Raw genomic sequence first — 25,929 nt, forward strand, 5'->3', positions numbered from 1 at the left:
TCATAATTATTCTAATTGGCACCTGAGCGCGGGCTAGTCCAACGCTCAAAAAACCAGTGTAGGTGCGCTCTCCGATAACGCGCTTTCGTTACGCATCTGGATGACACATTTTAGACTGGTTCGACTCGCCAGCACTCAGTAACCATAGAGAATTACGCGACCCTTTTTTTTACAGGGGCCTGCTACAAATCGACGATATCGTCAGTTGACAAGCAAAACTCACTAATTACCATCACAAGTTCATAGCCATAGTGAACCGTATTAATACAATAATAAGGTTAATTTTTGTTGAATATTTTTTTTGTAAGTAGTGAATTTTGCTTGTCACCTGAGGATAAGTGACGAATCGTAGGAAACATCTACTAAACCTTGTACGATACATGTGCGACTAGGTAATATCGACACTCGTTGCGAATTTCCTATTTTTAGCAATAGTATCTTAACGTACTACACAATGACAATTGGCAGGGTCGCCATGTTAAGTGAAATATAGATTGTAAATATGACTTTAATTTGGATATTGTTACTAAAGGCTAGAATACATATACCTAGTATTAATGTAAGTAAGAATGTGTTTTACGTAGCGCACTGTAACGTTTAGGGATGATCATCTAACTGTATAGGGTACATACATAACATCGGTGGCGTGTGGGTCCTTGTTGGCGGCGTAGAACCGGGCCGTGCGGCGCGGCCTCTTCGCTTTGCTGCCTTGGTCCTGTTGCTCCACCTGCAAGATTTATATTCTAACGTGAGTACAGAATATAAATGAAATTACAGCTCCTGCCTTCATAGCCTCCTGAGACCCAGAAGCAATTGTTTTGTTTTTGAAATTGGAACCCCTTAGTTACACAATAAAAGTTCAAAATAGATTTTGGAATATGTACAAAAAATAGGGTATTTTCCTACTAGTCAAATCAGTTACTTTTTTAGAACTGTCAAAACGATTTGCTAATATGGTATTTATATGAAACATTACATCGTGACGTCACGGTCAACTCATCTACTTATTACATTTCTATCCGATTTATTAAATAGAACTTGTGTTTTTCTAATAATTATCTGGTGCTTAATTTCATGCATGGTGTAAAATAATTTATTTCAAATACAGTATAATACCATATTGTACGCAGGAACTTAGGAGGATAGGATCAAATTTAATATCATTAGTCATATGTAGAAGCGTTGTAAAGTTTGTGATAAAATCTCCTGCCTCGAGTTTCACAGCGAATTATCAACAGCCAACTTTGTCGCTTCTAAAGTGTATTCATGCTTACGTGTCTTATCATGTAAACAAACAAACCTCAAATCCATAGACAATCTAGACATCGTAATGTCAAATGTTTTTGAGGTTATCCGTTCGTTACTGCGATTATTAATGAAAATCTTATTAGAAATTATATTTTTCAGTGGTTATTTGCTTGATTTAAATACTTTGTGAGTTTCTTTAAGTATACAACAACATTTTATAGTCTGTCAACCTGGATACGTCAGTAGCAATGTAAAGCAAACTAAAATATGGTATCCCTAGGAAACTAACAAAAAGTAGCAATGCACATCGAACAACGATGTAATGTAAACAAAACAGTTCCACAGATAAGATATAAATGACACGCGATTTTCGAACAATTCAAACGTAGTGTTGCTAGCCCGCGATTATTCAAATTTGCCGCCTTTTTCTACTGACAAGATTTGCGAAAAGTGTGATAATGTCTTCGAGAACTGTTTGTTTACATGATAGGACAAGTAAGGATGAATACACTTTAAATAGTGTAAAGTTATTTGAGTAGTTTACCATCTGCGGCCTCGGCGGTGGCGGCGGCGGCTGGTCGGGGTTGGAATGCCGCTCGTTGGGCTGCGTGGCCTCGAACTGTTCGCGGGATATCAGCGACACGGTGCGGTAGTGCGAGCCCAGGCTGCCATGAGACTGTTTAAAGAAAAATAAATAAATAAATAAGTCTGAATCAAGAAGATTTTACACAAAACACTTTCTCTGCGCGCTAGGGAAGCATGCGGTGAAGCAGCATCCACCTTGACACTTTTCAGTGTTGCCCTATGGTTGACTGGTAGAGAATACCTATAGTGGCATTAAGTCCGCCTGTTGTACTCTTTTTTTATGTGCAATTAACTTTAAAATAAATAAATAAGTGCCTCACTGCTTCGTGCGCCAATTTCTTCGTAAGGCGGTTCTTTTGTATGACACGTATTCCCACAAACGAATTTTACTAAAATGGTAATTAGAAAAAACTTTCATACGATAATTTGAAATAATATGACATCTATAAAGGCCTAGAATAAAACTACAATAAGGTAAGTACCCCTATTAACGAGCCCATTAAAATCGGCAGTGATTACCGCGGTATATACAAAAAGGCGTTTTAAAAGAAAGCCAATTTACTTTTTTTAAATTTAAGTACACACAAATAAAGCCTTCTCTTTTGACTATCGAATAAGTATAGCACTAGTAAAGAAACACTAAGTAAATAATTCGAAAACCGTAAACTAACTCATCGGGGGCGCATTATTTGAATGCTCCATACTAACGCGCAACACCTCAAGTAAGCAAACGCGTATTTTATTTAGTGATTTTCATAGTAATGGTGAATATTATAGAAAGACTAAGACTTTATATCTATTCAGAATTATGATATTTATGGTTCCCAAATACTCAATTTGTAAATATTTGCTTGCCAATAGTAAAAAATTGGATTTTCAAAACCTCGGTGTTGGGTTCCATTTTTTGGTGTGGTTCCTAATTTCGAGGTATACCTCGGTAATAGCGGAAACGGTATTTTAAGTTCAAATGGTTGTATATTCATATGTAGATACACATTTCCATAACTCTTGATGTTATTGAAATATTTAACCATCTATAAAGCTAAAGAGCTGTTAACGTGGTATGAAATCTATTCAAGAACTCTTAATTTTGACTACAGTTTTAAGTACTTAACTGGAGGTTTTCTTAGAAACCATTATATGAGAATCTTGTTTAAATATTGATATAAAAACAAAAGCATGGTTGTCAAGTCTGTTTTACAATGTTTTGTAATATTTAGAATCTTCCATTTTGACTGTATTCAAAATATACACGATCTTTATTTATTTTTATTACTCGTAAATGAGTTTTGCAATAATGTGAATTAAACCGTTTAGCGATGGTTACAAAAGACATCACTCGGTAATAAGATGTATGGGAACCTAATACCGGCTCGCCTACAACTTTGGTAGGAAATAAATAGGTTCATAATATAATTATCATAAAACCTATTGTATTATTTTAATTAGAACATATAATACACAAACATACAATATTAAATTATTTTAACGTCGTAACGCGGCAAGTGTGATGGGCACCTTTGCACCCGCTACAACTCGCGGAAGTCTTTTAGATTAAAATATTTTAATATTTAGATATATTTATGTTCTTTTTGTATGATTTTATATACCATTAACCTTTTGTATAAATAAATTCTTTTTATTTATTTTAATATTTGATTTCCCATATCTTGTATATTTGGATGTTGATGGGCATTTATTTGTGTGTTGAACACAGATACTTTTTCCTAAGTCATGGGTGTTTTTTATGTATATAAGTAATTAAGTACGTATTTATCTATATAAGTAGGTATGTATATCGTCGTCTTGTATCCATAGTACAAGCTTTGCATAGTTTGGGGCTATGTCGGTCTGTGTAAGATGTCCCCTTATATAGACCGCCTTTTTAATTTCTACAATTTCTTGTCCGCCTATAATTTATTAATAGGTATTATGTAGATACTCGTATACAGCATGTATTTTTGATACGACCACATATTTATTATCTAAGTGTAGTTAGTAGGTGTAGGCTCAAAGGAATTAATTTTCATAATTATGTTTTACTAAAAATCCTATTATTTATTTAAAGAAAATCCAAAGAAAAAATGAATTTAATCTGATGATTGGAAAACAGATTAAATATAATCCCTATTATTTATTTAACTACTATTGTCAAATAAATATAAGTATGTATATAAATAAGGAACTAAAAATGCGATGGGTTTATCTACCCTCGTAAAAAGGAACACGTATCCGCGGTATTTGGGTAACAATTATCAATTACCACGGTAATAGGCGATTTCAACGTTTTGGTTTTAATAAATATTTTTTTCTATATAATTGGCCAAGACAAGTCCAAAAACCAATGAAATATAAATTTCAATATACAAACTATCATAAAAAAATATGTCTTTGTTCATACAGAGCCAGCTTATATTTCATTTTTAGCTGTCTTTGTAAAAGTTGCTTAACCCCCTCGTTAATAGGGGTACTTACCTTATACTTGCAAATTGATATGTGCATTTCTAGCCGTAAAAGTGCGTGGCGAATTTATCCATGAATTCATTCATAATTTCTGCATGCAATTTCGCAGCTCACTGTACATAAAGTATTGTAAATATGTACTAACCGAAGTATAATCCGTGTCGTTCCACAAGTCCTCCTCGTACCGTCTCAATCCGTCAGTTATGACCTGTAATTAAAATAAACGATTGAATTAATTTGTTGATTAAGACCTGGCGGTCGTGGCCGTCGTGCTAGACCGCGCGGCCGCCCGTCTGCGTCACGATCAGCAGCCGGCCCACGTGGCGGTACAGCTGAGTGTGTTGTACCTGTTCGAGATCTTGTGAGATCTTGGTGCGGGTGTTCCAGTCGCCCTGGCGGTCGTGGCCGTCGTGCTTGACCGCGCGGCCGCCCGTCTGCGTCACGATCAGCAGCCGGCCCACGTCGCGGTACAGCTGAGTGTGTTGTACCTGTTAGAGATCTTGCGAGATCTTGGTGCGGGTGTTCCAGTCGCCCTGGCGGTCGTGGCCGTCGTGCTTGACCGCGCGGCCGCCCGTCTGCGTCACGATCAGCAGCCGGCCCACGTGGCGGTACAGCTGAGTGTGTTGTACCTGTTCGAGATCTTGCGAGATCTTGGTGCGGGTGTTCCAGTCGCCCTGGCGGTCGTGGCCGTCGTGCTTGACCGCGCGGCCGCCCGTTTGCGTCACGATAAGCAGCCGGCCCACGTGGCGGTACAGCTGAGTGTGTTGTACCTGTTCGAGATCTTGTGAGATCTTGGTGCGGGTGTTCCAGTCGCCCTGGCGGTCGTGCCCGTCATGTTTGACCGCGCGGCCGCCCGTCTGCATCACGATCAGCAGCCGGCCCACGTCGCGGTACAGCTGAGTGTTGTACCTGTTCGAGATCTTGTGAGATCTTGGTGCGGGTGTTCCAGTCGCCCTGGCGGTCGTGCCCGTCATGTTTGACCGCGCGGCCGCCCGTCTGCGTCACGATCAGCAGCCGGCCCACGTCGCGGTCCGACAGCTCGAAGTCCGATTCGGAATCCGACCTGAACATACAATAATTGGGTTAAAATTGAGAGCAGAGTACAATAACAACTTGAGTTAGATGGAAGTAAGTTGTCCGTAAACTGCGCGGCCCTCTGAAACCTTTACGCTCAAATCTAAAGATATACGCACACAGGGGTTTCTATTGTTTCCCAAAAAGTCATAATGTATTGTTTGTTCGCATTTTCGTTAGTCATAATTTGTTTTTCTCAGAAACGCGTAACTTTTCAGGATTGCCATAAAACAAACCTAACCTATATATAGGATAACCTTACGAAAATCCTGAAAAGTTTACGGTTTCAGTTTTTGGACTAATGATAATATGACAAACAATACATTATGACTTACTTTATGGGAAACAAACGGACCCCACGCACACAGGCTTGTGTGTGTTTTGCGTCTGGAAGGATAATCTCTGCATAAGTATAATAACACTTGGTCATAATTATGTCATATGGTAACTATGATATTAATAACTGTTGAACATCTTAATTAAGCCTATTTGTATTATCCTCAATTAATTCATATTATTTTAATATCGGTCTTTTCAACAACTCCACAGAATTTCTTGTGCATCGTAGGGCCTACCATCTTGTGGCCTAAATCGTCAAGTTTACCTTGACATGTTTTTTGGAGGTGTTCCAGTAGATACTGACCAGGCGTCTCCGTCGGTGAAGGTGTTGTGCCTGGGCGGCGGCAGGTCGAGCTCCTCGTCGAGCTGGAAGTGAAGCTCCTCGCGCTGCGGGGCCTCGTCGGCGGGTGCGGGCGCGGGCGCCGGCGCCGAGCGCTCGCGGCTGCCGGCCTTCGTCCTCCGTTTCACCTGCCATCAACATCAAACATATGAAAACCGAGGAGAAAATGCTTATGACAGCCGTTCGGCAAACAGGTTTAGGGGAATAACTGTCGACCCTCTCGATAAGGCGATGAATCACGAAATAAAATGCTTATTTAAGTCTGATCCCCACAGAAAACCAGCGCCACGGTTTGCCGCGGCATTATGCTGAGTGGGGATCATATTTTAGCGTCCAAATGTGTTTTATGTCTGCATGCTTTTCTTTTTTTCATGTACTATGTTGTGGCGTTAAAATAGTTGTATTTCTTTTTTCTTCTTCTTCTTCTTCTTCTATTAAACGGGTCCACAAAGAATGAGCCGCCCCGCGAGGAAATTGCCGCGCGAAGCAGCTCGGTCTATGCAGTTGTGCCTCGGCCGAAGCTAACTCACTCGCGGCCGCAATACCTCGGCCGTGCACGTCTCCACCGACTGACCTGCTTCGCGCGGCAATTTCCCCGCGAGGCGGCTTGTTCTGTGTGGACCCGCCTATTTATGACATTCAGGTGTTAGGTGGATCAAAATGAGGACAAAAAATCGTTGTTTGATGTTCTATGCGAGTCACAAGTCACAAGATCTCGTCGAGGGCGAACTATTAGTTAAAATAGTTAAATCAAACACTATACGTACCTCGGTCCACACGTCGGGGCCGCTTCTCTCGGAGCTGGGGCTGCCGGCTCCAGAGGTTTGTCTCGATTCGCCTTCCGGTTTCTCGCTAGGTTCTTCTATTAAATAAAACATGTCATTAAAAAAAGCAACCAACAAAAAGTATGTTTTAGTTAGAGTAACTGTTACATAAAATTTATTTAGTCTAAAAATGATTTTCCTAAGGCCCTTCGCCGACTTGAGCGGATGCAAGCCCGCGGGAACCATAATAGGTAAAATCCGTCGCACGCGTCCGCGCCAGTTAGCGTTGCTCATACTATTTTTCGTTCTACCGCTCACGCGGCGAAGGACCTAAAATAAATTCAGCCCCTTCTTATCCAGACACGAGAGCGTTTGAAAAAGCGCAATGTTTCAATTAATTTCACGATCTCTAGGGCTTTAACATGTTTGGCGCCGTGTCAAACACAAAAGCTCAGACGCAACGTGACCGAAGTGTCAAAACTGGAATTGAACTTTATGAATATGCACGTAGGTTTATGTTGCTCTGTGACGGATTAATCCGTCTTCGGCGTTGGACCTATGGTGCGGATATATAGTCTGTCAAGCAAAGTATGTCATTAGCAATGGCAACACTCAAAGAGCAGTATTGCGCTTGCTTGAGCAGTAGGCACCTTGACTTTGCTTAAGTTCATGCACAATCTTATTTAATATATCGGTATTTAATGGTGACACCAGAAATTTCTCTCGATATTGCAACGATTCATAATGTAAACAAACAAGATGGCTGTCATTCACGATCCACATTCAACAGATAAAACACAGATGACACGCGATTCTGGAATTATTCGAAAACAGTGCTAGCCCGCGATTTTTCAAATTTGCCGCCTTTTGCTACTGACAAGATTGGCTTGACCAAGTATATCTGTCATTAGCGTCAAAAAGGTTAAGAGTGAGTTACCTGTCTTGCGCTGTGGCACGAACTCGGCCACGTCGGGGTTGAGGGGGTCGTGCGCCGGCGGCGAGCCCGCGCCGCGCGTCCGGAACATCCTGCACCAAGGACACAATACCGTTGTAGACACATGTTACCTTAGTTTGAAAATTTGCAATTTATCACAATCAATTGGAAACATATTAACTCACATTTATAGACGGTTCTAACGCGAAATTTATTCAATTACCTTCAATCAGTGAAACCTGTGTCGAAACGTCGGTAAATAAAGGTAATTGAATAAAGTTAGACCCGTCTATAAATGTGAGTTAATATGTGTTCAAAACGCGAAAGTTTTAAATATTATAATAAATTTAAAAACTTAAACAATGTAATGGAATAATAAAAAATACAAGATCTCAAAGTTTCAAAAATTATTTTCTTTTTTACTATGTATATGTACGTATTAACTTATGGCGATACTGACCTGAATTAGCTAATAATCATTTCTTTATCTGTCATTTTGACTTGTATGTATTTTTAAGAAAGGGATAAAACTTAATTTAAATAAATCGGGCCCGTAAAGTTTTATGAATAAGGGGGTTGATGGTTAAAGGGCAATTTATATGAGGGTTTCCCGCCCCGAATAATTACGTAGGTAACCGGAGAATAGGCGGGTCCTCACAGAATGAGCAGCCTCGCAAGGAAATTGCCTCGCGGAGCAGCTCGGTTCGTGTAGACGTGCCTCGGGCGAAGCAAACGCACTCGCGGCCGCAATGCCTCGTGCGAGGCACGTCTCGACAGACCGAGATGATTCGCGAGGCAAATTCCTCGCAAGGCGACTCTTTCTGTGTGGACCCGTCTTATAGTTTTTTTAGGAAAGTAATTCTTTACGCCACCGACTTATACTGAAATACGAGGACATAATCGATCGATGTATTTAGCAGAAGGCGCCAGCATAGCTTGCCCTGTCAATCCCTAGAATGGTGTCAAATATTTATTTTTTGATTTTACTCCACTGGGTTTGTTGAAATTGTGTCAAATTAAATGGAGTTTTATGCCCTGGATGCCAGCCCTTTAAGCCAAATCTCATAGAAAAAGAGGCAAGCTATGATGCCGCCATCTATGCAAACCGTTGACAGTTGCCAACCCCATTTAAAAAGTAGTAAGGGTAAATTATAGTCGACATAATCGATCGATGTATTTAGCAGAAGGCGCCAGCATAGCTTGCCCTGTCAATCCCTAGAATTGTGTTAAATATTTATTTTTTGATTTTACTCCACTGGGTTTGTTGAAATTGTGTCAAATTAAATGGAGTTTTATGCCCTGGATGCCAGCCCTTTAAGCCAAATCTCATAGAAAAAGAGGCAAGCTATGATGCCGCCATCTATGCAAACCGTTGACAGTTGCCAACCCCATTAAAAAGTAGTAAGGGTAAAATATAGTCTGTATCTTTAGGTATTTCAAAAAGAGTAAACAAAATCTACCCTCAAATGGCTCCTTAAGCCAGTTGAGGGTAGATGAAAACATTACATGATCAAATAATGTAGGTTAAAGTCGTTCAGTGACGAATCCAGGTGGTTTTGTATTTGGTCGGTTAACCAATAAATGTTATAACTACCCGAAAATGTACAAATTGTTTGTTTACATTTATTGAAATACCTAAAGATACAGAGTATAGATATGGAAGCGCTGGTAGCCTAGCGGTAAGAGCGTGCGACTTTCAATCCGGAGGTCGCGGGTTCAAACCCCGGCTCGTACCAATGAGTTTTTCGGAACTTATATATGTACGAAATATCATTTGATATTTGCCAGTCGCTTTTCGGTGAAGGAAAACATCGTGAGGAAACCGGTCTAATTCCCAATAAGGCCTAGTTTCCCCTCTGGGTTGGAAGGTTAGATGGCAGTCTGGTGCCTACGTCAAATCATGGGATTAGTTGTCAAGCGGACCCCAGGCTCCCATGAGCCGTGGCATAATGCCGGGATAACGCGAGGAAGAAGAAGAGAGACAGAGTATAGATATGAATGTACCTGGGCAGCGGCGGCGGCGGCACGGCCCGCAGCAGGCTGGACACGGGCGCCACCAGCGGGCCGCCCATCGTGGCCAGCGGGAAGATGCCCACCATCTGCTTCTTACGGCTGCAATACATCACACATTTTATTAACTAGTAGTTAGCCCCCAACTGAGAACTCGCGGTTCGCCAAAAAGATCAATTGAATGCAGTGCTACTTAGTCGTCAAAGGATCGAAAACCGCGTGCGGTTTATTGCAAGATCTGTGGAGCCCTTAATTGATATATTTAAGTCACGATAGAGATTAAAATAAACTGTATCTGTGGTAAGCCGTAATCTTTCTTGTCAAAAACTAATATTATGTTTATTTTATTTCGTTTTTATCTTGCCAATTATTTTAAAATCTTAAATTAAAAAACAATATCATAAATGTGTAAACCGAGCACTTTCATTTGTTACCAAACTCGACCATACTTTCTTGCAATTAAAATGACCAGAATAGCAAGACCCCTCACTACTAGCTTTTTAGCCTCTTGATCGAGCCTGCTCAAAATTTAATGACTAAAATATAATGCCCACAACTATACGTTCACGCAATTTCATTTAAATTAGAACAAATTTACTTAAGTTATTGTTGTTCAATGGCGGGACGTGCCCCTAGCCAGCCGTGTGTTCCAAGTTGAATGTAAAATAAAATATACTCTTACCGTTTCTCCCCCGGCTTGTCCTCTCCCTCGTTCTGCAGCGGCGGGTCCTCGTTGTCCCGCTTGTCGTCCTTATCCTCCGTCTCGCTCTCTTTAGCTTCCTTCTCTTTCGTTTCCTCAGCGGCCTTCTCAGTTTCTGGAGAGGGCTCTGGTTTGATTTCAGGCGCTAGTTCTGGTTTTTTAGTCTGTGGAATGATGTTAGGTTAATGAGTTTTCGGAACTTATGTACGAAATATCATTTGATACTTACCAGTCGCTTTTCGGTGAAGGAAAACATCGTGAGGAATCCGGACTAATCCAAATAAGGCCCAGCTTTCCCTCTAGGTTGGAAGGTCAGACGGCAGTCGCTTTCGTAAAAACTAGTGTCTACGTCAATTCTTGGGATTAGTTGTCAAGCTGCCCCCAGGCTCCCATGAGCCGTGGCAAAAGGCCGGGATAACGCGAGGAAGAATAAATCCCTAAGGGCTGATTTAGACGATGCGAGAACTCGCATGCGAGTTTCATACCTTTGAGGGTTTTGATCGGTCGCTTGAATTGGGCGTAATCAACAGTCTGCAATGTAACTAAAATAGCATGCGAGTTCGCGCGCCGTCTAAATCAGCCCTAATGGGGTGAAAATGGGTTGAAAATTACAACGACATCTAGCGGAAGTATCTTACACTTACCTCAAACTTCTCCGCCTGCCCACCTATACTGGGCGCTTTCTGCGCTTCCTTCTCTTCCACGCTCTTCTGCGCCTCCTCTTCTACGCTCTTCTGCGCCTCCTTCTCTTCTACGCTCTTCTGCGCTTCCTTTGGCTGATTGTCCTCTTTCTGTTTGTCGTCGGGGGACCTCTTGTCTGTGTCCTCATTCATCATTATGTCGAGTAGAGGCCATTTTGTCGGCTCGAACGCTGTTCGGACCTGTGACAAAAAATACGTTTTATTTGGCATGTCAAGAATAATAAAAACCGGCCAAGTGCGAGTGAGACTCGCGCACGAAGGGTTCCGTACCATTACGCAAAAAATGGCAAATACATCAACGTTTGTTGTACGGGAGCCACACTTAAATATTTATTTTATTCTGTATTTAGTATTTGTTGTTATAGCGGCAACAGAAATGCATCATCTGTGAAAATTTCAACTGTCTAGCTATCACAGTTCATAAGATACAGCCTAGTGACAAACAGACGGACGGACAGACAGTCAGACAGACGGACAGTGGAGTCTCAGTAATAAGGTCCCGTTTTTCCCTTTGGGTACGAAACTCTAATAAGTTTAAATTGGCTATAGGAACACAGGAGCCTTGTTTTTTTACGCAAAATTATCGTCTGGTGTTAGCGCTCGCACGCGGTGGAAGGAGGCGATGTGAGGGGGACGGTGGCGCCATCTCGTGTTACCTTGAACCCGTTGACGAGCTGCAGCTTGTCGGAGTCGCGGATGGCGTCCAGCACGAGCGCCACGTCTGGTGTCAGCGCTCGCACGCGGTGGAAGGAGGCGATGTGAGGGGGACGGTGGCGCCATCTCGTGTTACCTTGAACCCGTTGACGAGCTGCAGCTTGTCGGAGTCGCGGATGGCGTCCAGCACGAGCGCCACGTCTGGTGTCAGCGCTCGCACGCGGTGGAAGGAGGCGATGTGAGGGGGACGGTGGCGCCATCTCGTGTTACCTTGAACCCGTTGACGAGCTGCAGCTTGTCGGAGTCGCGGATGGCGTCCAGCACGAGCGCCACGTCTGGTGTCAGCGCTCGCACGCGGTGGAAGGAGGCGATGTGACGGGGACGGTGGCGCCATCTCGTGTTACCTTGAACCCGTTGACGAGCTGCAGCTTATCGGAGTCGCGGATGGCGTCCAGCACGAGCGCCACGTCTGGTGTCAGCGCTCGCACGCGGTGGAAGGAGGGGATGTGAGGGGGACGGTGGCGCCATCTCGTGTTACCTTGAACCCGTTGACGAGCTGCAGATTGTCGGAGTCGCGGATGGCGTCCAGCACGAGCGCCATGTCTGGTGTCAGCGCTCGCACGCGGTGGAAGGAGGCGATGTGACGGGGACGGTGGCGCCATCTCGTGTTACCTTGAACCCGTTGACGAGCTGCAGCTTGTCGGAGTCGCGGATGGCGTCCAGCACGAGCGCCACGTCTGGTGTCAGCGCTCGCACGCGGTGGAAGGAGGCGATGTGACGGGGACGGTGGCGCCATCTCGTGTTACCTTGAACCCGTTGACGAGCTGCAGCTTGTCGGAGTCGCGGATGGCGTCCAGCACGAGCGCCACGTCTGGTGTCAGCGCTCGCACGCGGTGGAAGGAGGCGATGTGAGGGGGACGGTGGCGCCATCTCGTGTTACCTTGAACCCGTTGACGAGCTGCAGCTTGTCGGAGTCGCGGATGGCGTCCAGCACGAGCGCCACGTCTGGTGTCAGCGCTCGCACGCGGTGGAAGGAGGCGATGAGCGTGACGGGAATGGTGCCGTCGGCGGCCATCTTGCGGCGGAGGAAGAAGTCGCGCGCTAAGTTGTCAGGGCTGAAGTAGTATTCGCTGTGGAAATAATATTGGTCAGTTGCTGATATTTTAATAATAAATTTCTTTTTCTACGTGAGTTAGTTGGGATGGAAATGAACTATTCAAATTGTAATAACACTTTTGGTAGTTATGAAATAGTCTTTTATTTTCGGATGCCATATTTGTTGTTTTTTGAGCCAACTGAAAACATTCATAGCCAGTGGTATTCTTTAGACTGTAGAGCAGAAGAGTGTCATTTTGCGAGCCCCTTGCGGATCTTCTAGTTTTTCAAAAAAGTTTCTTTAGATAGAACAAATTAATTTTCGGAAAACTGGACATTTTTACTATTTTTTCCTATAACTCGCTCTACGTTTAGAATACTACTGTCTATGACTGTTTTCTATAGTCTAGATATGGACAGTACCTAGTTTTTCGGCCAGGATTGCAAAGTATAAGTACTCACATCTGCTTCTTAATGAGGTCTTTCAACGTTGCTTGGTCAAGTCCTAGTCCGTAGGGCGCGCTGGTAGCATGAGCGGCACCGTAGTAGAAGGCCTGCGCCAGCGGGGCCGCCAGCGGCGGCGGCGGGAGCCCTATGCCCCCGTAGTGCAGCACCAGACCCTGTGCGACTGCCGGTTGAGCCACGCGGAGCTGGGACGTGGAGGGGGGAATTGTGAATGATGATGATAGTGAACTGTGATCCGAATTTATGACTAACGTTTGATCATTCAATTCAGAATAAGAAAATATTAATTACATAATAAGAAATATTCAGATCAAAAGTTCTTGTACACATTAACCCATTTCAAATAGAGTAGAGAATACATGAAATTTTACTTAGTACAACAAAGACTGAACAAAGGAATAAAATACCGTGTTCTTTTGTAATTAGGTAATAACCTACCATGTATGTTATGGAAATGAAGTGTTTATCAATACTTTTTCCGGAAAATAAAGACTACAGATGTAGTGAATAATTGTTTTCCTTCGTATTCTCACGGAAACGTACGAACGTGTCTTGCTATTTCAGTCAGTCTCGGTACAAAAAGTACTGAGGTTGACTGAAGTAGCACGAACGTTTCCGAGAAACTAAGGAAAACAATTACGCACTACACCTGTCTGTGTGTCTGTTTATTTTCTTATTTGACATAAATGTTGTGAAATAGATTTCAAATACTGTTATAAAAACAACTGATGGATTGATTAAAAACAAGTAAAAGAGGGAAGTGAAAATCTCCATCTCTTTTTTATTCCATGTATTCTCTACTAATGAACATCATGTAATGAAAGGATCATCCATCAATTAGTAAATGATCCCAATGCCATCAAATATATATGGTACATTTCATATGTAAATTAATAGACTTATCATATTTATATTAGTATAGTCCCGTGAAAGAATTTGATTTGTTTTGAGCACCACTCGTAAGATGAAATATAAAGCTAATAAACATGCAAATTTCTAATACAAATCAGGAATTTTTAAAATGCATAAAATACCGTTAAGGTATATTGGAAAATAAGAATTACTTTACGAGTAAGCTTACTGATTAGCATCACAATTATTTCTTACATAAGGCCATATATTACACAAGAGTGTTACTTACTAGTGCTACATAATTATTGAATTATTATTGTAAATTCTAAGGTACTGACTATTTAGATTTACATCATCTGCTATGAGGTTATTAAATTATTCAGTGTAGTCACCAAGGGGTCATCCATTAATTACGTCACACGTTTAGGGAGAGGGAGGGGGTCAAGAAAATGTGACATGTTGTGACATGGGGGAGGGGGGAGTCACAAACATTGTGATGTCACTTTAAGTTCATCAGTAACCGAAAATTAATTTATATTTTTTTATTCGCTGTACAGTTAAATAATGAGATTTTGGATGTAACTTTCGTTGTGTTATAAAATTACTAATATTTATATATCAAAAATATTTTTTTATTAAAAAAATAATGCCGAGTTAATATTGTCGATTTCGTTGAAAACAAAATTGCCTAAAATGTGACGTCACACCAGGGGGGGAGGGGTTTGCAAAATGTGACCAAGTGTGACAAGGAGGGGGGAGGGGTAAAAAAACCTAGAAATTCGTGTGACGTAATTAATGGATGATCCCCAAACAATTTATATTTTTATAAAACAGATACTACACTTAAACGCGTCGCAAATCGTGTTATCAAAATAACATTTTAAAAAGCGAGGCGCGTTTACAATAAACTACTGTTTTAATGTAAATAAAAAAACAACCTTTTTTTTAACCCTCCTCTGCGAGGTGAATATGTAGGGATCTAAATGCATATTCAACTCATAGAATATAGCGAAGGGTTAAAAAGACAGTCTCTAACTATATGATAGAATGAAAAATAATAAATATTAACAAAATACATATATTATTTTTATGCATAGGTACAGGTAGATTAACGAAAGCTGGCACCTTGGAGGATATAACCAAATGGAGACGCCTTGTCTGTAATTTTCTGTACAAAATAGTCTGCCGATTTTTGCAGGGGAGAGGGGCACGTTAAATGTATACGTAACGTAAAAATAGCCATCTCAGATAAACGTCAGTCCATAGTCCATACAATGTGTATGACCATTGGCCGCCTATTTTCGACAGAGGGGAACACCTGTTAATGGCTTCTTCTTCTTCTAAATCGGGCCCTCACTGCTGAGGATCGTGACTCCGCTTGCTAATTTTTCCTATGGCAGCTCTCCACTTCCCCCTGTCGGTTGCTTTGTGGAAAGCGTTGCTTAGTGTGATGTCCATCTGGGCGGATATTTGGTCACACCATCTCGTTGGACTTGATCCTCTAGGCCGTCTGGTTATATGCTGGTTAACGGCTACTCCATTTGGTTATATCCTCTAAGGCTGGCACTAATGGAATGAACGAACCTTCCATTGTATGAATGATACCTGTATCGGTATACAGTCAGATCCACCATTTTATTGGTTAATGTGATACAATATGCAGATAGATATATTCATTTACTCATACATTCCATGCGGTACAGCTTTCGTGAATCAACCTGTACATTAGTAAAGATGATTAAAATAGATACAATAATGTCATAAAAATAAATATGAAAAACGTTAAAAGCTTAGGTTATGTTTTTGAGGTTAAGCACGTGGTATGTGTTGCAAACAAAAATCAAATTAAACCAAGTGTTATTATTAGGCAGGTCCACACAGAATGAGCCGCCTCGCGAGGAAACTACCGCTCGGAGCAGCTCGGTCCGTGTAGACGTGCCTCGGCCGCATTGCCTCGAACAAGGCATATCCTCCTGACACCTGGCGTCCTTTACAAAGTGCTAAATCAATCGTACTCGAAAGGCCGACCATTTTTGAACTTCTTATATCGACAATGGACGACCGACCTACAGGTAGCCTCAATTCCCGAGTGTTTGTTTTTTCCCGCAAAAAAATTATTTGTCACGTGATTGCTCGCAGCCAATGAAATTTAAGCAATGGCGATAGTTTGTCCTTGAAGTTCGATAGAGATATCCTACCTATTGGCCGCCATTCTTGTAACGCGTGCTCAGGAGTTTGGAACGATGGCGGCACGTGGCCGACGCAGTAAGTAAAACTTAAAATGTTTTTGTTAAATTCACTTGTTTTAATGTAGGGTTGTTGTAGAATAGCAAATTAGTAAACATTTTTTTGAAATTACGTACTTTTGTGTGGTAATAAAGAATAATGAAGTAAATAAATCGTCGTAAAAATATTAAACCTATAGAAAGGCACATCGTTCGTAGTTTATGTTTTAAGTTTGTGAAATTGATCTTACGTAAATCACTTTCGGCACTTATACCTAAAGTAGTGAATATATTATTTTCAGCGTTACGAGACCGCGATATTACAGAACTTCTTAATAACTCCGAATTGGAAGATTCGAGTGAAGATGAAGATTTCACTGAGGAGGTATACGCTTTCATAAATGATCGATCTTCAGCTGAGGAAGACTCGAGCGACAGCGACAGTTACGACAGCGATGATGGCAATGTACCAAGAGGTCGAGGTCGTTCTCGTAGCCTCGGTAGAGCTACTGGACGTCGAGATCGGGGCAGACGACGTTCTGGATGTCGGGTTCGTATACGTGGTGGCACTCGCAGTCAAGGTCCAAGTCGGCCACAAGATGTTGCTTCATGGAAACGAGATAAGTTCGACGTTGATTTGCCAGGTTTGTCCTCACTATCTTACTTGCCATCCATTCAAGATCCATCAAACATCAACGAGTATGTGGAGGAATACCTGGATGATGAATTGTACAACTTAATTGTAGAAAAGTGTAACCAGAAATGTTAATTATAGTAAGGCACTTGCAATTACATTGCTCTTGTTCGCAAATAAAGATTTTAGCTAGATACCTACTTAGAGATGTTAAGTTTTTGACTGACTATATTTATACAAATAAAAAATATGATTGTTTAGTACTTAATGTGTAACATTACATTAAATTTTCTTAAAATGTTAAATAATTTGTTTCATTTTATACACGTAACCTACTTATGCCTTAATGACCTAAAGTCCTTTATAAAGGACAAAAAATACCAAAACAAAAATATGCTCAATGTCTTAATCCAATAATATTAAAACGCCTTTGTTTTAGTGAAAACTCAGGAAACACATTAGTTTAGGTTTTATTCAACATGCGAGGTCTCGGACTTTCCAACAGGAATAGTTTAATGCTTTGTAAAGTACATTCGGTCATAGTGACAAGTTATTTCAGTTAAATGCTCGGTGTCAGGAGGATATATAAAATACTGGAATAACCCATGCGTGAAGTGGTGGTACCCAAAAATGATATAGTGAAGCCAAATGGTTTGGATTGGGACATGTTTAGGTATGTGCATTCTCCTTTCAGTGGTAAAATTTCGCATATAGTAATTTTATCTAGTAGTTCACAAAGAAAAATACTAAAAATAGTAACTTCAACTGATCATTTGGTGGCTTATTTATATTGATATATCATGAAGGAAAAATAGTTATTAGCTAGGTCTTAAGAAACTTAACTAGATAAAAATTACTTTATGCATATTTCACCTTTCATTGTGAAGGAAAATGTATATACCAAGGACAAACCTACTCAGCTATTAGGTTTGCCCCAACAAAATAATGTCTTCGGAGTACAGTCAAAAACTGGTGTATAATTTGACATACATCTTGGAGTAAAATTTAGTCCATATTTACTTACTCTCAGGTAAAAGTTTGAATATGTATACAATTTATAAATAACAAGTTTGTGAACTTACTCAAAAAAATATTAACATTTTAAACATAAAGCCTTTATATGGTCGTAAAATCTCAATCAGCATATTTATTCCTCTAAATATTTATTAATCAGTATATAGTAATAGCATTATTTTGATCGAAAGGAAAAATTATAAAAAAATATCCAATTGGTCAACAAAAACAATGACAGAGTCAGATATCACTACTGTTTCATTAAAAAAAATAAAAATGAAACTCATATCATTTTAGATTCGTGTGTTGATTGTTAAGGCTTTACTACATAGTGTAGCAAAATCAAAAGTTCCAAGGTCATGCTAACCTTGATCGGTCCTATCGTGGCAACCCATAGTCTACACCAGCGGTCTCCAAACTTTTTCTCCAACCTTAGCTTCGTGGTCCGGACTGTATGGACTTTGGTATTTTTCACGGGCATAAACGGCAGGCTCGCGGGCCGTATCCGAGTTTGGAAAGCACCGGTCTACTCTGGAAGCTTTGTTGTCCGAGTAGCCTAGCGTCAGTGCACAGACAAGACATCCTCCAGACTGACCATAGTAGCGCTACCCCCTCCGCCACAAATATACGGTAGTTATACTCCATTTTCGAGTCAAAGTGTCTTTGTGTGACGTCCGTGTCTTTGAACGGACCAATCACGGCACGGGACCTCGCTCACCTCGTCCCCCGCACCCCAGTAATTTTGGCAGCATCGGTTTCATGAAATAATTGCTCTAAATTCCGTCTAGAGGATTCCTAGTCTATGCGTGAGTGTTACCTGCTGCAGGTCGTGGTGGTAGTCGTGGTGGAAGACGTGCACGGGCGCGGGCAGCGCGGAGGCGGGGCGCGGCGGCGCGCGCCGGCCCCCGCGCGCCGCGCCCCGCGCGCCCCCCGCCCCCGCCCCCGCCCCCCCGGCGCCGCGCGCGCGCAGCGACCCGCGACGCTCCTCGCCGTTCAGGGACACCGTGTCTACAAGATACAACAAATTTATTGATAAAAATCAATGTTTTACAAGTCGGACAAACTTTAGGTAGATCTGTGGAGGAATACATCATCATCATCATCATTTCAACCTATATACGTCCCCCTGCTGGGCCCAGGCCTCCTCTCATGCGCGAGAGGGCTTGGGCTACAGTCCCCACGCTAGCCCAATGCGGATTGGGGACTTCACATACACCATTGAATTTCTTCACGGTTTCCTCGCGATGTTTTCCTTCACCGAAAAGCTAGTGGTAAATATCAAATGATATTTCGTACATAAGTTCCGAAAAACTCATTGGTACGAGCCAGGGTTTGAACCCGCGACCTCCGGATTAAAAGTCGGACGTCATATCCACTCGGCCACCACCGCTGTGGAGGAATTGTTCAATGTCAATTGTACATACTACTGTAATAAGGTTTAGATTTCTTTGATAGTCGATACTAGAGATGCCACGAATATTCAACAACTATTCGGTATTCGGCCTATTCGGCCACTTTGCCGAGTAAGGAAATATAAAATAAAATAAATGTTATAGGACATTTTTTACACAAATCGACTAAGCCCCACGGTAAGCTCAAAAAGACTTGTGTTGTGGGTACTCAGACAACGATATATATATAATATATAAATACTTAAATACATAGAAAACAACCATGACTCAGGAACAAATATCTGTATCATCATACAAATAAATGCCCTTACCGGGATTCGAACCCGTAACCATCGGCTTCGTAGGCAGGGTCACTACCCACTAGGCCAGACCGGTCGTTATTCGGCCTTCGATTCATTCGGCCGAATGTTGCCTACTATTCGGCCGAATACCGAATATCTGTTGCACCTACCTAAAAATAAAAAAATAAAAAAAAACTAGGTATATTTAATATGTAAAATGTATTTTTGGAAAGTGGTTAAATACGAAGGCAAGTTTTTGAGCATATGTTGATTCCAAAATATTTTATTATTATCATGGGTCTGATTTGATTGACTCTAACTACATTCATTAATTCTGGTCTACATAAAAATATATCTTAGCAAACGTTGTGCTTTGTCGGCGAACAGTTTTCGTAATAATTGTGACTCAAAATGTTCGCATGTCATGCCGAATATTCGGTATTCGGCCGAGAGGGGGGCCGAATATTCGGTATTCGGCCAAATTCACTATTCGGGGCATCTCTAGTCGATACTGTACGGCGCAAGATATAGCCCGAAACGATAGTGGATTACACGAGCCCACGTCATCACTCATCAGCTCATCACTGCGATATGTTGCCAGTGGAATATCATCATATCACACTACTGACACAATGTTTTTCAAACTCGCTAGGTAGGAGACAGCTGTGTCAACTGTTTCAATACAATTTTGCAAGATTTGGCATTTTTAACAAGCTTTTATTTGATCGACCTGTATGTAACTAACTATGTAATGGAATCTAAGGTAACTAATTTAATCATCTTCCAAGGATCGTAGTGTCATGAAAATTGGCAGCTGTATGTAGTTCTGATGACAATACAATAATATGGTACTGTCGAACTGATCTGATGATGGAGACAGGAGGTGGCCATAGGAACTCCGTGATGAAACAACGCAACCTAATTGTGTTAGGAGTTTTTAGAATTGTCTCGATGAGTATTAGTTGTCTGTCGTAAGAAAAGTACAATCAGCGATAAAAGCTTGTACCAAAAATGAATTTTTTGCCAAAAACTCATTAAGTTATACATTATATGGAGATGGCACCTGTCATCCTACCCTTCGAGAGTGAAAAATATTACAACATGATACTGATGTTAATTTGTGAATCCTAAGAAACTATTATTTTATTTCCTTAAATCATAACGATAATTCGTGTTACACTTGGTACCTAACAAAGAGTAATCCTCCTAAGGCCCAAGATTCTACCTATAGTACATATTCAGTTCGATGAAATTTAAATCATATTCAATTGGAACAGAGTCGCATTTGTTTAATTTCTTTAAATTTTCAAACAAAACCATAATCAACTCTATTCCCTGCACTAAAGGTTCAAATTTCAGTGGCATATTCTGGATTGTTCATTTGTATGGCTGGGCCTTAGAAGGCTATAGTTTGTTGAAGTATAAAGTTTATGAAAAAAAAACGGGTTGCACTCCGAGAGTGCCGGCAGAAGTGAAAACTCAATGACATTGTAACAGTTTTTCGATCAGGTCACGTGTACGTCTTACGTCTTACGCTGTCGCGAGTTTAACATTTTTTCCCCATCACAAAAAGTGCACAGCGCCGCTAAAGAAGTTTTCACTTCAAAAAGGTGTCGCAGAATTTCGACAGCCAAACTGTATTGACAAACGTAAACTTTTGATAACCAGATTCAGCTATTTGTCTTGGATTTTACACTTTTTTTCTACTATAATTAGCCTTTGCTTAGCGATAAGGAATCAGTGTGACATTACATTAGTTCCATCCACCGCAAGTGCGCAAAATAATCTAAAACTAGCGGCTCAATTACGCCACTCTCCGCCATTTTGGAATTTATCCAAAACGCTCGGTCAATCATATGAGTAATACAAAATAAATGTTAGAAATGTATCTCCAAAAGTAAACAAACGTGTATAAACACATTTGTTTATTATACCTTTAAAGAAATACTGTTCCCGTATTGCGTAACCCAATGTCTCTATTGAAAAGAGAAAAGAGGCCTAAAATACGGGACTTGCCATGGAAAAAATTATCTAAATAACAATAATCTTTGATTCGCTGCCAAATTCCATAAACTTTTATATTAAAGGAAAAATGGAAAATTCACGGGTTCTGTGAATTTTCCATTTATCAGCAACACTCGACCTTGTGGTCTTTCGGAACACTGGTTCGATCGCTCAACTATACAACTGCGCTACCGAGGCTTATCAGATGCATGCGAATTTTTCCATTCTTTCCTTTTTAGGGTTCCGTACCCAAAGGGTAAAACGGGACCCTATTACTAAGACTTCGCTGTCCGTCCGTCCGTCCGTCCGTCCGTCCGTCCGTCTGTCACCAGGGTGTATCTCACGAACCGTGATAGCTAGACAGTTGAAATTTTCACAGATGATGTATTTCTGTTGCCGCTATAACAACAAATACTAAAAACAGAATAAAATAAAGATTTAAATGGGGCTCCCATACAACAAACGTGATTTTTGACCAAAGTTAAGCAACGTCGGGAGTGGTCAGTATTTGGATGGGTGACCGTTTTTTTTTTGCTTTTTTTTTTGTTTTTTTTTTTTGCATTATGGTACGGAACCCTTCGTGCGCGAGTCCGACTCGCACTTGCCCGGTTTTTTGTTTATACCTTATATACAAGCCCGACCAGTAATATATGATCATTGTCAAGAGGGCGCTGTTATTCTCATGTACAGTCGCCATCAGATATATCGGAGCGGCCAAGGTGTTCACAATATCTGAACACGCGCTCTAACGCCCTGACAATAGAGGCGTGTTCCGATATGTGTGAGCACCTTGGCCGCTCCGATATATCTGATGGCGACTGTACCGGGTGGCAGTTCAGTATAATATGAAAAAAATTGTTCCAGTGAAATTCCGCAACATGGCGCGTGATCATATATTCCTGGTCAGGCTTTACATTCCCTAGCCCTGCACTGCCCTTTCTTTTTCATAGACTAGACTAGACATGGAAGAGAACAGTCTCACACCTGAGGATGCCGAAGATCGGGCAAAGTGGAGAAGATTGAGCAGGAAAGCGGACCCTGGCGCTAGGCCGGGAAAACGCTAGGTTGGAGAAGAAGACTATAGTTATTTACCTACATAGTATAGATAGTTATTTATTTTTCTCAAAAATGGACGGCAAAGTCGACTTTGCCGTTTAAAAAATTGGTCGCGAAGCGCGGAGTTTATGGTCAGTCGAAAATTAAAAAGTTAAAAACATTGCAGTCTCGATTTTGGGACTGCAATGTTGCATACAAATTCCATTATTTGTCGTGTTCCAAACTTTTTAAAAGATAAAATGGCCATATCAAATGAAGGCACAGGCCCATTAAACAGCCAAACAGATGATTAGTACTTATAATTATAATGTTGGTACCGCGACTATTTAGCCGTCTCAAATAGGTTGGCGTATTTTCGGCAGAAAAATACACTTTTATTTTTTAATTAAAAAAATAAAAGGCGGCAAAGCTAATTATTTCAATTGATTCTACTTTTTTCTTTGAAAATATATACGTGAGAACGTTGCTTCTGTGAAATATTTCTATTATATTTATATTTCTTGCACCATTTTTGAGAAAAGCACTATATATGACTCGGCTGGAAGGCTACTTGCTGGCTTCGGATTCATTTAAACGGACTCCCAAGGTCGTCCGTTTAATACGAATCCTCAGCCTGCAAGTAGCTACTTCCGAGCCTCGACAATAATGTACTATTGCTTACCATTATCAGGCCTGGCGGCGTGCGGCGGACCGTGCTTGCCCGGCCGCGCCGCCTTAACGTCTATGTCGAGGGGCACCCATTTGTGCTTGCCGGACTTGTGTGGACCTTTACCACCTCCTGAAACAAATAGTACATTTTATAGTAAGGTATGTCAATATTTACGACGCTCGAAATGTAACTGTGCTCATCGCACAAATGAATGCCCTTACCGGGATTTGAACCCAGGACCATCGGCCAATATAAATATGACATTTATATTGGCACCTCCGCACAAAATCTATCCAGAGCTAAAGTCAGAGCACACCGCCTGCGTGTGCATATATGTGCACGTGTGCGTCCGCTAAAATGTTGGAGCTGTGACCCAAGAGGTGCGCCGTCTCTCATAAGGTCCGTCCGTATATTATAGTCTATAATGTCTATATCTTTAGGTATTTAAATAAAAGTAAACAAACAATTGGTACACTTTCGGGTAGTTGTAATATAACATTTATTGGTTAACCGAGCAATTACAAAGCCGCCTGGATCTGTCACTGAACGACCTGACTTTAACCTACATTATTTGATCGTGTAATGTTTTCATCTACCCTCAACTAGCATAAGGATCCATTTGAGGGTAGATTTTGTTTACTTTTATTTAAATACCTAAAGATACAGAGTATAAAGTCATGTGCACGTGTGCGTCCGCTAAATTGTTGGAGCTGTGACACAACACAAGAGGTGCGCCGTCTCTCATAAGGATCCGTCCGTATATTATACTCTGTATCTTTAGGTATTTAAATATAAGTAAACAAACAATTGGAACACGCTCGGGTAGTTATAATATAACCATACGTCTTTATCGCGGGGGCAACAACGATTTGACAGTAGTGATAGATTATGACAAATAAATAATAACAGAAGTGACAGTCCTATCGAGTAACGTAAAACAAAAACAAAACCCACACTCTCCACACTCTGTGTATGTACCTATGAGTTCAAAATGTAGCAGAATCGAATTTAGATAAACATTTTGGTCATCTATTACTAAAATCACATAGAATACTTTCAGAAGTAAATACTGATATAAATAATTAAATACATTGGTGACTTATTTTTCAAGTTGACACGTTGACTTATAGATATACGTTTACAAAGTGAAATACGAGATTAATTGACCTTTTTTAGTGAAAACTTTATGAAGAACATCTTAGAGGTTTAAATGTGTAGGCAGTATATTCCACTTTTAGAAAACAGACGTTCTGTTAGTGTTCTTTGACTGGCTTGTTTTTGCTCCAGCGATAACGACGTATGGTTATAACATTTATTGGTTAACCGAGCAATTACAAAACCGCCTGGTTCTGTAACTGAACGACCAGACTTTTACCCACATTATTAGATCGTGTAATGTTTTCATCTACCCTCAACTAGCATAAGGATCCATTTGAGGGTAGATTTTGTTTACTTTTATTTAAATACCTAAATATACAGAGTATAGAACGCGCACAAATCCGATGTAAACTTTAATTTTGACGGACTCTTAACATACCTGCGGCCTTAGACTTGTCGTGGTGCTTGTCGTGGTTCTTGTCGTGGTTCTTGTCGTGGTTCTGCTGGTGGTTCTGTGTGGGCTCCACCTTCTCCACCTTGGTCTGGTGCTCTTCTAGCGGCTTGCGTTCCTGGTCCTAGAAGAAATTGGCTTCGTCATACTAAATGCAAGTTTAAATGTGAATTCTTTTGGCAGGGTCGTCATGTGGTGGGGATAGGTTAGTGATTAGGCGGGTCCACACACAACGAGCCGCCTCGCGAGGATATTGCCGCGCGAAGCAGTCGGTCTGTGTAGACGTGCTTCGGCCGTTTTGCCTCGGGCGAGACACGATTCTATCGACCGAGCTGCTTCGCGCGACAATTTCCTCGCGAGGCGGCTCGTTGTCTGTGGACCCGCCTATTCAAACAACGATCCTTTTGTTATGTCTACTAAACCAGTAACAGTCAACAATTGTTTTGTGACACACATCTATTGCTGACTGACTGACTACTTATTTTCATTTGCATGTATATCAATTACACCTTTCTAATTAACCTAAAATCGATGTGTTTTTGTTTTTCCATCGAGGAGCTCCGTTTGCTACCTTCCGACTGTATCATCAATTCATCAGATCAGTTCCAAATAACCTCGTAAGTCCGCGTGTACTCGTACAAGTACAAATTAAATTCGAGTTTTGAACTCATATAGAAATAAAAGAAAGTTCCAAATTCAAAAGCGCCAAAATTGCCCTGGGTCTTACGAGGTAAGGAAGTATTTAAAACCAAAATATTACTTTGCTAATCCGCGAAAAGATAACGTACTAGTCAATCAGTGCTAACCCGTTATACTTACATACTTGCGTATTTTTTACATGCAATTAATGTTCCCACCCTCCCACCGCAGAAATAAATACG

The 25,929-nt window shown here is 41.1% G+C and overlaps 1 protein-coding gene across 1 annotated transcript in view; it reads right to left on the reverse strand.

Moving 5' to 3' along the window:
* LOC134802182 (la-related protein 1-like) overlaps positions 1-25,929 on the reverse strand; it is a 125,350-nt gene that overhangs the window by 15,329 nt on the left and 84,092 nt on the right. The window contains exons 5-22 of the mRNA XM_063774776.1: positions 25,037-25,172; positions 23,512-23,628; positions 18,915-19,105; positions 13,370-13,557; positions 12,695-12,942; positions 12,435-12,618; positions 12,217-12,340; positions 11,815-12,072; positions 11,102-11,338; positions 10,440-10,621; positions 9,752-9,859; positions 7,751-7,839; positions 6,817-6,911; positions 6,014-6,177; positions 5,206-5,359; positions 4,442-4,504; positions 1,793-1,924; positions 633-727 (exon numbers count right to left, since the gene is read on the reverse strand). Coding sequence (XP_063630846.1) covers positions 633-727; positions 1,793-1,924; positions 4,442-4,504; positions 5,206-5,359; positions 6,014-6,177; positions 6,817-6,911; positions 7,751-7,839; positions 9,752-9,859; positions 10,440-10,621; positions 11,102-11,338; positions 11,815-12,072; positions 12,217-12,340; positions 12,435-12,618; positions 12,695-12,942; positions 13,370-13,557; positions 18,915-19,105; positions 23,512-23,628; positions 25,037-25,172 — 2,765 coding nt within the window. The remainder of the gene's footprint in view (positions 1-632; positions 728-1,792; positions 1,925-4,441; positions 4,505-5,205; positions 5,360-6,013; positions 6,178-6,816; positions 6,912-7,750; positions 7,840-9,751; positions 9,860-10,439; positions 10,622-11,101; positions 11,339-11,814; positions 12,073-12,216; positions 12,341-12,434; positions 12,619-12,694; positions 12,943-13,369; positions 13,558-18,914; positions 19,106-23,511; positions 23,629-25,036; positions 25,173-25,929) is intronic.

This window comes from Cydia splendana, chromosome 24 (genome assembly GCF_910591565.1).
Source record: "Cydia splendana chromosome 24, ilCydSple1.2, whole genome shotgun sequence".
NCBI lineage: Eukaryota > Metazoa > Arthropoda > Insecta > Lepidoptera > Tortricidae > Cydia > Cydia splendana.